We start from the raw sequence: 14326 nt of genomic DNA on the forward strand, positions 1-14326 counted from the left end.
GGACGTTCTCATTACGGGACACAATGAGACAGAGGCGTGGCAAGTCAGGCTGCAGGTGTGGTGCAGCCGAAATGAACCGTGGCATCAGACGACACGTGGACCTTCAGAAATCTCAGTCTCCGCACAGCATTTACACTAAAAAGTAGTCCTTCTCTAACAAAAAAAAAAATTAGCACATACTTAAAGCCACACTGCGCAACATTTCACCCAGTAAATAAGAGTCAAATTCACCCGTTCATTTAGTCTTTACTGTACTGATGTATTCGCTGTAGAAAATACTATTGAGGTATCCAAAGTAGAAAGTACAAATCAGTTTAAAAAGTGGCATGAAAAATAACTTGGAGACACAAAAATCAGTACGGCGAGACGTCAGGCACAAACTTTCTTCCTTATCTGGAGTCAATGGCATTGTCAGTATGTCTGCGCAGCGCCACCTACTGTTCTGGAGTGTGTATTTTAAGGCTTTTAAAGAGGAAGTGTCAAGCTTTTGGCCAGTATTTAGTAATAACGTTACATTTTCATCATAATGTTACACTTTGTTGGTAAGAAAATGCAATATTGGCCTAAAACAGCTGAAACAAAACATCCAGCAGTTTCATTTCCTGATCCTCCAAGTGAGCTACCGTAATCCCTTCCCACTTTCCTTCCTCTTGCTCCCCTTTGCTGCGCAGCTGTTTCAACAAAGAGAGAAAAAATATTAATATATCACCCCTGGGCACATGTGGCTGTAGTGATGATGCTGTAATTAGTGTTTTTACTTCACAATGAGAGGATTAAGCCCAGCAAAGGATCAGGGGGTGAGGAAAGCATTATCTGTATTCGTAGGACCTCAAGAGGAGCTTTTCTAGAAGCTGCCACACAAGAATTTCCTCGGAGGTATATCTAAAGATTACTCAAAGATGCGAGCTCAAGACACATGGTAACATGGTAAAAAGATCTGGAAAGTCATTTTGGCATAATAGCCAGTAAAGATAAACAAAACACATTTACTTTTGACCTACTATACAAATGTAGTGGAGTATTATATTACACTTTCAAATGTAGTGGAGTAAAAAATACAACTCAAGTAAACTACAGACCCTCAAAAACTCTATTTAATAAACCTTCTTAGTTACTGACCAGCAAGTCAGCAAGAACAAGAGGGATTGCGTTGGCATTAGCACAGTAATATCCAGCTGGACTTGAAGCGAAGCATTTGCTGCTCAGGTTTGAATACACTAGGTCCTCGCTGCTAAAATATCATTGTCTGTATCGAGCATCGCTGATGGCATGTGTCTCTAGGTCACCGTATAAACTGGGATGTTTCGCAGTGTGGCTTTAATAGAACAAATTATTATATTATATTATACCTGAAATGATCTGCACAATCAAAGTGCAACTGAACAACTACATTAATCACAAAATCATTTATGGTGCAAAAGAGATTTTCTTCACTAGATAAAAACAAAACAAAAATACAGGCATAAAAATCAAAGAAAATGTTGGAGGGGTTTCAGCAGTGTCGAGGGGTCTGCCTTAGTGTTTGATGAGAAAGCCCCGTACATTTGGTCAGAATGGAGTCAAGTCATTGGTCTGGGACTCTCTTGTCTCGTAGGCAAATTATGGAGAAGGCAGTTCATTAAAAAAATGATTACAAAAACACGCAATAGTTCCATCTCAATCCATATTCTGTACGTTTTACTACTTATCTCTTCATTTTTGTACCTCTATGTGGAAAAAGTACCAAAAAACAGCAGTAAAAGAAGGGACAATGACAACATACAATGAAAACAAAACAAAAAACTTCAGTCTGAGCCACCACTGGGGCAGGACGACTTACGACCAAAAAGCTTCAAGAACCCAATATGAAAACAGTGGACCAACCAGAAACTTAGCAGCTTCATATCCCGCCTTATATAGTTTTTTGGAGGGACACATTTTTTTAAAAAGGCTCCTGTATCAAAAAACAGAAAAACGAGATGCATTTTCACATGAGATTAGTATTGGCAGATCACTTTGACAGATTTATACTGAAAAAGTTGGGAGTGGAGTAGGTCTGGGACAGGGGTAAAAGCGGGGGCTCGGATATTAGGGTACAATTTTGTAAACTTTTCGATGCTAAAGTTAAAGAAAAGTCGATTGCAAAATAAGGTCGATCGAACAAAATGCTAAAATTATCTGTCCGAGTAGTGTTACCTTAATATTTGGGCATGCGGACTTCAGAAAACGGTCCAAATCGGGAGGGAATGACACTCCCCCCCGCGACCTCACCCCCCCGCAGGACAGTCCCGGGACACTTAAAGGGACAGTGTGACTGCATCAGGAGGCGGACAGTTCGAAGGAGATGAACTGCTTTAGCCTCTCCAGGTACTGCGCGTAGAGTTCGATGTCGTTGTGGCCCGCGCCCTCCACCCACAGCGGCTCCACGGCCCGCGGGCAGCGCTCGTACATGGCCAGCCCGTGAGAGAAGTCGATCACCTCGTCCTCCGTCCCGTGGATCACCAGCACCGGAGAGGCCACCTTGGACACTTTGTCAATACTGCAGCGAGAGGAGGACACAGAGGAAGGTTGATACAGGCAGAGGCAAATGGAGGTCACTCAACGACCGGTCTGTTGTTTGGCCTTGGATGTTTTATGAGGAGAGTAATGGCAGGCAGGGATCAGTAAGGCTGGGTAATGTTACAGGTCCAGGGTGGGGTTGACACATTTTTAGAATGACATACTGTTTTAGTCACTACCAATTAAGTCTTTGCATAATCATGGACTCAGACCTGAACTTAAACAGCCACACAACATTGCTAAGATCGGAAGAGTGTCAAACCAGACTTAGAGAGACTTATCCATGCATTTGTCTCCAGCAGGTTAGACTACTGTAACGGCTGCTCACTGGCCTCTCTAAACGAGCTGTCAGAGCTGCAGTACATCCAGAACGCTGCTGCTCGAGTCCAGACAAGAAGCAGGAAATACGACCATATTAGTCCAGTGCTCCGGTCTCTGCACTGGCTTCCTGTCACTCAGAATAGAATTTAAAACAGCTCTGCTTGTGTACAAGTCTTTTCATGGTTTAGCACCAAAGTACATCTCTGACATGTTACAGCTGTATGAACCATCCCTGAGAACTTCAGGGAGTGGTCTCCTGGTGGTTCCCAGAGTCAGGACTAAACATGGTGAGGCTGCGTTTCAGTTTCATGCAGCAAAAATCTGGAACATTCTTCATGAGGATGTGAGACAGACAATGTTCAAATCCAGGCTGAAAACAGTTCTTTTTGCCCAAGCATATGATTGAAAGTATTTTATCTGCAATCTTGCATTTTACTGTAATTGATTAATTTTATGTTGATGTTTTTATTGATTCTATTTGCTTTCATGTATTTATGCAACTGTGAAGCAATTTGAATTGACTTGTGTATGAATTGTGCTCTACAAATAAACTTGCCTTGCCATAACGATTTCAACAGGTTACAAGTGATTATCCATCCACCAGATAGTTTTAATTGTTTGCACTGTGATAAATATGACTTTATTTTGTGAAGATGCGCTTAACTCCACATTGGTTACTTGAATCCAGGACGTCATCAAGAACTTAAAATAGTGTGATGTTGCCGTGCAAGGTACCTCCTGTGTGGTGCACAATGTTTTCAAAGGTTACTTCAGTCAGGCAACCATTTTTCATTTCAGGCTAGAAACACCTGAGTGGTGCATTTGCACAAAATGAGGCAGAAACTGGTGGTGGTATTTATACAAAACAACAAAACTATACAGCTGATGTACAAGATGCGCTCTTTTCAGAAACACAAAGTGACAAGAAGAGGAAAGCAGCGAGGGGAAGGCAGTTTGATGACGTCATGATTGGAGCACTTTTGAAATTGTTCATTTCAACTCTATTTACATCGGAGAAAGGCAAAGAAACATGATTTGTGTAAAACAATTACAACTGAGCCCCTCAGTCTGCGTGTTCTCACGGATCTGTCCCTTTATAAGTCCAGATTAAAGTCTCATCTTTTCAAACTAGCTTATATACTTCGAACGCACTTGTTTATGTCTAGCATGTAATGATTTTTGTGTGTTTAAAGTTGTTTTATCTTTCTGTGAAGCACCTTGGTCTTCCTTGTGTTGTTGTAAGGTGATATATAAATAAACTTTGATTGATTAATTGAACCTTTCCAAAGCGTTGCGGTCATCATTGGTGCGCATAGATCTACGTGCATGCCGACAACCGGACACTCACACCGCATCAGTGTGAGGTTTTGTCAAAAAAAGTAGCAGTCGACTAAAATTGCAAGTAAATTTAGTCAACTTAGCATTTATAATATTCATTATAATCATTTTTAATCAAGGTCCTCTGCTTCATGGAGCTGCTCCCACATGAACAAAGCTCAGAGCTGTTCCTTTGACAAAAATAAATAAATGAGGCTCTTTCAGACTTGTCAACAGAAGTTTGGATGATTTTAGTCTCTTCTTCTCATTTTTATTTAGTCTTATATAGGCGACTAAAATATCTGGACATTTTAGTCATAGTTTTAGTCTCATGAAAAACGTTTAATTTAGTTTTAGTTCAATTTTAGTGGACTAAATATTAGGGCTGGGACAAAATATCGGATCAGACTTGGATCGCAATACTTGTGTATGTGCTGCAATACCAAGAATCGATACTTTATCAAGTATTGCAATACTTTAAATATGTGTGTTTGGAGGCATTTTTTAATCATACACTCCATGGTTTTCCAGTAACCGCTACACAGCACTTTGTTACATTTGGTGTTAATGCTCTTTTCAATGTCAGCACTTGAGTTTCTATACATTTTAAGGTAAACATATCACTTGTTGTAATTAAGTAACTGTATTGCAATACGTATCGGATCGGCCCCGGGGTATCGTGATATGTATCGGATCGTAACAAAAGTGGATCGTCCCTAATAAATATTTGAGTCGACCAAATTAACACTGCACCGCATGCACTGAACTATAGGTTTGGTGCCCAATGGAGTTTATCATGTGGGGATTTTAGGCAAACCCAAAATTTACCTGGCAAATAAAAATGAAACGATCAGCAGTCTGTCGTGAGGACGGGTCATGCTACGTTCCTACACTCTTTTCACTTTTGCACAGTTTTATAAATGAGGCCCCTGGTCTGTGAGCTCAGGGTAATCGGAAATCCGAGATATCACGTCAACTTTTAAGAGACGGTTCAGACAGACACATGTGGTGGTGATTTGAGATGTGAGGTGTCAGAGAATGAGGTAAGACCATTTCGGATCATTTTATAGGTGGCAGCTAGGAGTCGGCGCCGGTACCTGGGGAAGGCATCGAAGCAGTAGGTCTTGCGTGTGTCGGGAAAGGCCACCCTGAGGCCGGACATGAGCGGGGAGTGGAGGATAACGGCCGCACACTCGTACCGAGACGCCAGGTCCACCGTTGGCACCGTGCCGATGCTTTGGCCGTAAAGGATGATGTTCTCTGGAGCCACGCCGTACCTACAGAAGAACAATGGTTACCCAGAGAACCTGACCGCAGCGCTCCAGGCTTCTACTGCACTCACGATTACATTACCCCACCTCAAAAAGACAGCCTGAAGAGCAGTTTATGGTGAGGCATTTGGATAGGATTGTAAGACTTCAAGCTTCCTATTTCCCTACGGACTTCAAGAAAATAGGAAAACAAAAAACATAATAGAAAGCCTCAAAAAAATGACTTAGTTTATTTTTCTGGGGTTGAAAATGATTCCTCAAAACGCAGCAGTGTTTGAAGAGATGAAACAATAATATCAATTTGGCTAAAATTACAAGGAATTAGGCAATCACACAAGGAGGCGAAGGATAACTTTTAGACTGACTTCATTCAGAGCTCGTAACAACTTGAATGTCTATTTGAAAATACCAAATACCGAGGTCATGGAAACACTTTTCAGGCTTATGCAGTTCAGCCACCAATCACAGAAAAGTGATTCATACAAGTAAAGAAACAGAATATCATCCAAGTCAATTCTCTGTTAACATTTTCATTTACTGGTTTGAATGCAGAAATTGATTACACTCATTTTTGCAATATGTATATATGTTGCTTTCTATTTTTAATATATATATTTGTATTTTGTTATATTTTCTTTTATATATTGGCCTATAGGTCTACACTGTTGTTTTGGGGTTTCATGTCACTGATTTAAGGAGTCTGTTCAACAGGTCCACCACTAGGGGATAGGGCTGGTAAAAAAAAAAAATCGACCAAGTAACTTCCTTAAATGTTGTCCCTGGACCCAACAGGCTTCGAAACTTGGTCTCTACAGATATTTATTATTTCTATACCAGAAGCACCTACACTATACCATAATGGTATTGTTTAACGGTAACGGTGGCCCACGACGCCAAGCAAAATAAATTAAAAAATGCAGAATTTCAGGTAGTCCAGAGTGCCTTGGTTTTTCTTTCATAAGTTTTTTGTTTCCTAAACGCTAAACAACAATAGTAATTCAACAATAAATCAAAAATACGTGAATGTGCCAAGGCAACACTTCAGGCATGTTTTTAATGAGGGAATGACATAATAACATGATGTAAAGCTTGAAAAAGTTGATTTTGCATAATACCCCCCCTCTAAGTAATTATTCAACAGAAATGTGTTTTAGGTTTCTAGAAATGCGCCTCTGCACACCTATGTAGGTATTCCATTAAAAATCATCCGTTTGTAGTTAGAATAGGCATTAACAACATTAACAATGTCTAGACTGTATTTATGATTAATTTAATGCTCTCTTCTCTAATCCTCATTGAAAAAATCAGTACTTTTCTTTAAAAACAAGGACCTTTTAAGTTGTCCCAAACTTTGGAACAGTAGTATATATATATATATATATAGGACTTTTCTACCTTCATTAGGCCCAAAGCTCTTTAGAAGGAACCAATCACCCACTCACTCACCAATGTACTGTGTAAATATATTTCAGCAAGACGCCGCTAACTTTCCATAATAAAACACAGACAGGAAACAGTCATAACTCTAGGAAGTTAACATCATGCTCTACAACATTACAGAGCCTTTTATCTTACCTAAACTTCAAGTCCTGAGCACTTTGATATTTGATTTTTGTGTAAGAAAAACTAAAGAGTAGTGATATTCTATTTTGAAATGGAAACTCTTGTCTGAAGCAAAAGTGGTGCAGTCAGTTGAGGCGACATCAGCTGACTCGGCGCATTGTTTTATGTCCCTGGGCAATGTACTTATATATATGTCTAGATTGTCCTCCAGTCAGTGTGGCTATAGAGACAGACAGTTATGTATGCTGAGGTCCCACTCTCTTTTCATCTTATATGGAGCTTTTTGTTAGTTTGTTTTGTTTCAATGCAATGACCAGGATATTCCAATCAATTAAGTCATGACTGAGCGAGTGACAGGTGGTGGACAAGACTGATACTGGCCTTTTATCTACTGCACTCATAAATTGAATGACTATAAGAGTAAAGTCTATTTAAAAGACACGAAGTCCAGGCCAGACATAATTAACACTTTGCTATTGGCATGAAAAGGGCTGCTTAAAGTCTGAAATGTATCATCAAGATTTGATAGGCGACACTCTTATAGCCCATTATCATCAATGAATAGGCTGTAATATGGGACTTGTGCTACTTGTCGGCTGTGAGCCATACAGGGGTCACCAAGTCCACATGAGCAGCTTCATCAAAAACATTTGAATTCTGCAGCTATTTAACGATTTCGCCAGGAAAAAATGAAAATGGACTGAACGCAAATGTCCCACAGGGAGAGCAAGTAATAATGACCGCCCGGAGCAAGTCTGGTGCAGAGGAAAAGTGTTGGAAAAACTCATCTGTGACATTCGGAATTGTCAATACATCGTTCATCTGTGACAAGGACAAAGAACATCAATAAAGCCTCTTGGAAGAACTGTCTTACAAATATGTGTCCTGTAACTCTAGTACTAACTCGTCTCACAGAGTCTGGCTAGAGCTTTGTCTACTATTCATTTTGGTTTATTATTGTACTAAGAAAAAAGGACGGACGGACGGACATTGCTGGGTTGCAGGTTCTAGAATATGATGTCATCGGACCCAGCGGGGCAGGAGCCAGTTATTCCTATTAACAGCATTACACTTTCACAAGTCGTAGCTAAAAAGAAAATATATGAATTTAAAAAAATATCATTAATAACAGTCACTGGGTCCATGATCTCTCTGTACACGGCCAAAAATGTCCTCAAAAACAAAATAATTTTTCCTCTATATATTAGAATAGGCCTTTAGAATGCTGTGATGTCACCTGCAACCCAGCAATATAGAGAGAGATATAGATATAGATATAGATATATAATAGTACTCAGTTGTACAATGTTACCCCATTGTAAAAGCTGTCCATCCTGTTTGAGGAAGACTTACACCTGTTGCACATCAGTCTGTGTGTACCTGTTGAATCTTTAGTGTGGTTGAAGCTGCAAAGATCTCATGTGATGAAGAGGAGCCACTTCTCTACAGTAGCTATTGGTTTGGGACAGCAATGTGTCGAGGCAGAAACGGGGAGCTGAACTATACTCACTTGTTCCTGAGCACCTGCCAAGCGGCCTCGATGTCCGCGTACAGGTTCTTCTCGGACGGTCTGCCGCTGCTGGCGCCATAGCCCGAGTAGTCATATGAAAACACGTTGCAGTTAATCCTGGAACCTAGTCCGATATAAAAGCTGCACATCTGGCCCAGGTCCACGGCGTTCCCGTGAGAAAAGAGCAGTGTGTAGCGACTGTTGGGTGCACAGCGCACGAACATGCAGCTGACGCGGTTCCCTCGGCTGCTCCTAGTGCTTAGCACCTCCACTGCATCGAGCTCCCGCTGTGAGTACTGCCAGTCCGCCCGGTCCGTGAGGTGCAGGCTACTCACTCCGTTAGCATCCGTGTGCACGGAGTATGTGGGCTCCGGCGGGAGGAAGGCCAGTTTAGCTGCGATGCGGCTGGGACAGGGCGGACAGCAGAAGAGCCAGCACAGCTCGCCAAGGGAAAAGCCGTTCATCCTGGGACCTTGCTCGGGCATCTGGCCGCAGTCAAGTGTTAAATGAGTCCCAGCAAACACAGACCGGTTGTGGCGGTGCTATTTGTTAGACGGGAGCATGCTGGAGCAGGACAGAAGCAGGAGAGGAGCAGGATATGGGTGACAGGTGCACAATGCTAACAGCTAACAGCTAACAGTGGAGCCCAAAGAACATCGACCTTACTCAGACATCTTCTTTACATCCGCCGCCTAACGTCCTCTGGATACAGTTCAAACTCCAGCGCATATTTGTAGTTTCTTAAAAATGCAGTTCTTTGTTCGCAAATATCACCGTAGTGTTTTGTTGTTGGCTATCACCAAACACAAAGCTCTTCTTCCGCGTATCGGTCAGCTTGGTAAAGTGAAAGTCGCACATTGATGACGTAGGTCAAAGCTCCCTTGTGCATCTTTTTTTTTTGCTTTTGTGTTTGGCCTTTTTAAAATATATATTATTATGAAGGTGTGGGTGTAATTAAACATTTTACAAAGTTAAGTAGTTTATATTCATTTTATTCATCAAAAGGGTTTTTGTCTCAGTAGAACTCACAAGACTGATGCCTGGACCTGCTCCAATAGGCCTGTGGACCAGCAGTGATCCAACTTCATACATGTTTGGTGGTCACATGGTCAGGGAATCTGGAACCAGTGGGACTTATACAGGTCCGGGTTCTCCAGCCAGACTTATGTGACTGTCTGCAGGGTTAATCACTGCACATTAGCAAATCAGTGCTGCGGTGGTGACAGCTCAGACAGGCCTGGGGATAATAGCAGCATTATCAGGTTATATCAACTCTGCAGGTGCCATCACTGCTGGGCTCATTCGACAACTGGACTCAACAGGAGGAACTGTGCTACATTCAAAATAGCACATATACCGCTGTATAGAGGGTTGGCACTTACAGTATTCTATAGAACCCTCACTTTTGAAAGATAAAAATAGTCACAGCTTCAACATTGGCACTCATTCCTGTTGCTGTGCTGCTGTGAAATCACCTGCTATACTTTAAAAATACTCCATCAAGCTACTTTGTTCAGAAACATGACCACCTGTGGAACCTCCAGTTTCCTCCGAATCAGCTGCACTGGGGTTGTCCATTTCTCCTGACAGGTTGCACTGAGTCTCTGGTTAAAACATGAATTGTACATAGAGGGCAAATATCTCTAATTTAATAAATGAAAATAATAATGATAAAATAAAGAAATACAAAAATCTTCTGCTCACTATAGCACATGGGCCTGGTACCACAGCCAAAGCCTCTCACTTTTACGGAGCACTGTTAGTTAGTCAGAACAAGTAGAATATAGATTTGAAAGCGGTGAAATAGCATCCATTTTCTGTTTGCGGTTTGTCTTGGGGGAATTTAATAAGGCGGCACATTTCAGATAAATCTGTCAGTGTGGAGACACCCGGGCTGTAAACACTGGGCTGTGCACCACCAAGCGCACAGCCCCGGCACACAGCGGCTTATGCAAATCCCATATATCTCCCTCACACACTCCACAGCACAGCGACAGCCCCGCAGCGAGAGCACGTGCACATGTTCAAACCCTCTTCAAATCAAACATGCTTTCCCCTATCAGCCCCCGACAATGAGCTGAGGAGGCACTAAAAATTAAGTAGTTTTTCTTTAAAGTCTTTTTTTTTTTTACTTCATAATAATTGAAAACAACCACATTTGAAGTAGATCAAATAATGACTTTAAAGCCATTTAATGAACATGAAAACATCAGGTGGAAAAAGAAGACGCTGCGCTTTTTACTAAATATGTGTGTAAGCTCTCAGTTATATATAGAGAGAAAGCCATCATCTGCCCTGGGTTGTTTTTAAAAGGGCCATAGGGGCATTTCACTTCTCTCCACAAGAATGAACTCCAGCGATGAAGGGCTGACCTTGTCAATGGCTCCACCTTTTTTATTCCAAAATTTCCTCTCAGAAAGACAAATGGCCTTTTTTTGCTCTGTGCGTATCGGTTACACAAATATTTACACTGACTTGGTGTCTGCTCTGTGTCACTCTGAGCAGATACTAGAGGTTATTAGTCAGTAAAATTAATCACTGTGCTTGAGTAAATCGTTTTGTGCTTGAATTGTGTTTTTGTGGAGCAACTCTTTCCTTAAGGCTTTAAAGACCAGCGAGCTCCTCTCCCTCGCCCTTGTGTGGAGACGGTAATGCGAGCGCTGCAGCACGTGGGTTTGCAGGTGGAATGCTGAGTAACGGCTTACCCAACCCCTACTCATCCTCCCTCCATCATCCCATCACATTATATATATTGCACTTTTCATTTCATTTCCACCCCTCTCCTTATCACCATGCTGTTTACTCATATATCTCTTTGCTATATTAGACTGTAGAGAAACAAGTAATAAATTCTGAAATTCAAACGATTATTTGTCAATGGGTTCTTTTTCTCACTAAATAAATAATGTCAGTACACATAAATAATGTAAGAATTATGCATGTTCACACTGTGATGGAGTATGCTACTACCCGCCTCTGACAAAAACGTACACTTGCACGTATCTGTGAAGTGCACCAATCTTCTTCCTTTACAGCTTCCACTCTCTGATGCAGTTTTTTTGAAGGATACTTATGTTGCAGAGCAGCTCCTGTGCCTCGCTGTGCCAGGTGTTGAATCAAAGGCTTGTAGCATCCTCATGCAAATGTGAATTTACGAGCCCGGGCCGAAACAGCCTGGTACGGGACACACTGTGTGTCTAGAGAGATAACACCCTCTTTATGATGAAATTGCATATAGTCATCCTATAATTTATCTCTTTCACTGGAGTTCACATTATCGACTATGAAGCTTTTAAATCATTGTAATGGTTCCTTGTGATAACAGTGTGCTCATATCTCTGCTCACTATATTTTTTATCTTATTCACTTGGGAAACATTATTTTTAAGTTATTTTTCAACCAGATTTTGTCTCCCATGGTCACCAAAATAAAGCTTCTCAGTGTTGGGGAGAATATACTTTATGACTGTAAGAAGTTATAGAATACTTGCCATAAAATGTATTTTGTAATGTATTCCATTACGTTATCCAATCAGAGCATTGTGTTCTGAATACTTAGAATATTTTCATGTTGATTTTCATTATATCCATGTATGGTAAATGGTAAATGGTCTCAACTTATATAGCGCTTTTCCACCTACATTAGGCACTCAAAGCGCTTTACAGCAAGGATCCACTCACCCATTCACACTCTCATTCATACATCAATGTACGCAGACACTGGGGGCAATGTGGGTGAAGTGTCTTGCCCAAGGACACAACGACAGTGTGCACTTTCAGGAGGTGGGATTCGAACCCCCGACCTTCCGATCATGAGACGACCCGCTCTACCATCTGCGTCACCGTTGCCATATGTATAAATATGGCATTCAATTTATATAGGCTACACTTCTTGGATGTATTTACATACAATGTATTTACCAATAACTAGGAATTCAATAACTTTTTTCAAATGTGCTGTACGCACACATGTATTGTTTGTAGGAACTGTAGTATAAGGCGTTTTAAATCTTTATCTTTTTAGAGGAAAAACAGGTCATCATTAAAAGTTATTTCTTAATGATGTTGTGCAAAATGAAGCTATAATCTAATGAATATATTTTCTGGAAAGTAACTGTATTCTAAATATTCTCAAATGAAAGTGTAACAGTACCTGAATACAGTTGCTTAATATGAGTATTCTAAATACATGTATTTAGCTACTCCCCAACCCTTCCCATTATTCAGATTATGGCACTACAAATATACTTTTCTGCTTAAAATGATAGAACAGCCATTCCCAAAGTCCAACACATCGCGGCCCTTTTTATCACTCTTTTCAAAGATTATCTAATGGTTTTCATCATAAATTTCTTATTATTTTACATGAAATGAATGCAAAAACAGGTTGAATACTTACTATACTTAAACAAATACATTTAAGATCATCTTAAACCCATTCATCTTTATAAAAATTTAAGTTAAGGATTTCAGGTATTGGTGCAATTTCACCATTTTGTTATGTTCAACCTTGAAACATCTACATTTATAAACATGGGAGTCTCCTCTGTTGAAGTATTTGCATTGTGAGTAAAGCTTTTAACATATTGTAAGTGATTTCCCATGTTTTCTGCCACGTACTATTTAAATATGAATTTATTTCAGCGAGACACAGCTAACTCCACAGGAATAAACAAGAAACATTCCGTGTACAGAGCCTGTTGGTATTTCATTTAAATTATTCACACTGCTTAGTAGCTGATTAGCCTTGGTCGTGCCTTGAAACTCTTAATATTTAAAACTTCCAAACAGTCCATGGGAAAGATGAAGATAAATCACTTTGTTCCTTTTTTGAGTGTGTTCTCCAGCTGTCAGTGAAACTCAAAACCCCATGGCTGCGTGGGGAGGATGCGGCGGCCATGTTCCCAGTGACTGAGATTGTCGTGAGGCCAGGAAGTGGGACAGCTGCAGGCATCAGAGGACCAGAGCACGGTGCCATCAACATCCAAGGCAGAGTCTGGGGCAGCCAGGGGGGCTCATACGGTTTTGTCCAAGCTCTATGTAAAAGGATATTCAAAGGCTCGTGTCAAACTACAATGGAGTCATTCCCAGCTCATTGGGACATATTCAACACATAGTGACACGCTGTGACCCAAGTTAAAATGTTAATTTCAACTCACAGAGACTTTTTTTTGCAGTCTGACAGTGTGCTATTACATCAAAACAGAGCAATTTGTCACATAGTTCAGTTGATTAAAGCACTGGGCATGACTGATCAAACTATCAAAATAATGTATCTAATCATTTTTGGCCTGAGACCCACTGAAAATGATCCTGTGACCCTGGGGCTTGGCGTCACTCGACAATTGGAAACCACTGCCATAGACATGATACAAGCATGCCATTTCTAAAACTTCAGAAGTAACTGGGGCGATAGTGGCGCAGTTGGTCGAGCGGGTCGTCTTTTGACCGAAGGGTCGGCGTTTCGACCAGTGTACCCAGACACAGTGTCTGTGTATTAATGAGAGTGTGAATGGATGACTGGTTCCCTGATGTAAAGCGCTTTTAGTGCCTAAGGCAGGTAGAAATGCACTTTATAAATGTGACTATTTATCATTTGAAAAAACAAAAGAAAGATAGAAACAAAAATGAATCTGATCGCTCTGTGGCCATATCACCGATGCGCACAGATAACCAAAAAACTATCAAACTATTCCTAACAAAATTAAGGAGCAATTAAGGAAAAATGTTAGGTACTTTTACTGTACTTTGTAAACTGTATGACACCGTCCCGGTCGTTGTTGATGCATTTCAGGAAGTAGCCTAAT

General features: G+C 40.8%; 1 protein-coding gene across 1 annotated transcript; it reads right to left on the reverse strand.

Moving 5' to 3' along the window:
- Window positions 1-1026: 1026 nt before the first annotated feature.
- Window positions 1027-9350, reverse strand: abhd17c (abhydrolase domain containing 17C, depalmitoylase). The gene is made up of 3 exons (XM_079554754.1): window positions 8521-9350; window positions 5274-5453; window positions 1027-2518 (listed from the first exon to the last, which is right to left on the reverse strand). Exons 1-3 carry the CDS (start codon window positions 9003-9005, stop codon window positions 2299-2301), a joined length of 885 nt encoding a protein of 294 aa, XP_079410880.1. The 5' UTR covers window positions 9006-9350; the 3' UTR covers window positions 1027-2298.
- Window positions 9351-14326: the final 4976 nt, after the last annotated feature.

The sequence above is a fragment of the Gobius niger genome (genome assembly GCF_951799975.1).
Source record: "Gobius niger genome assembly, chromosome: 4".
Taxonomy (NCBI): Eukaryota; Metazoa; Chordata; class Actinopteri; order Gobiiformes; family Gobiidae; genus Gobius; species Gobius niger.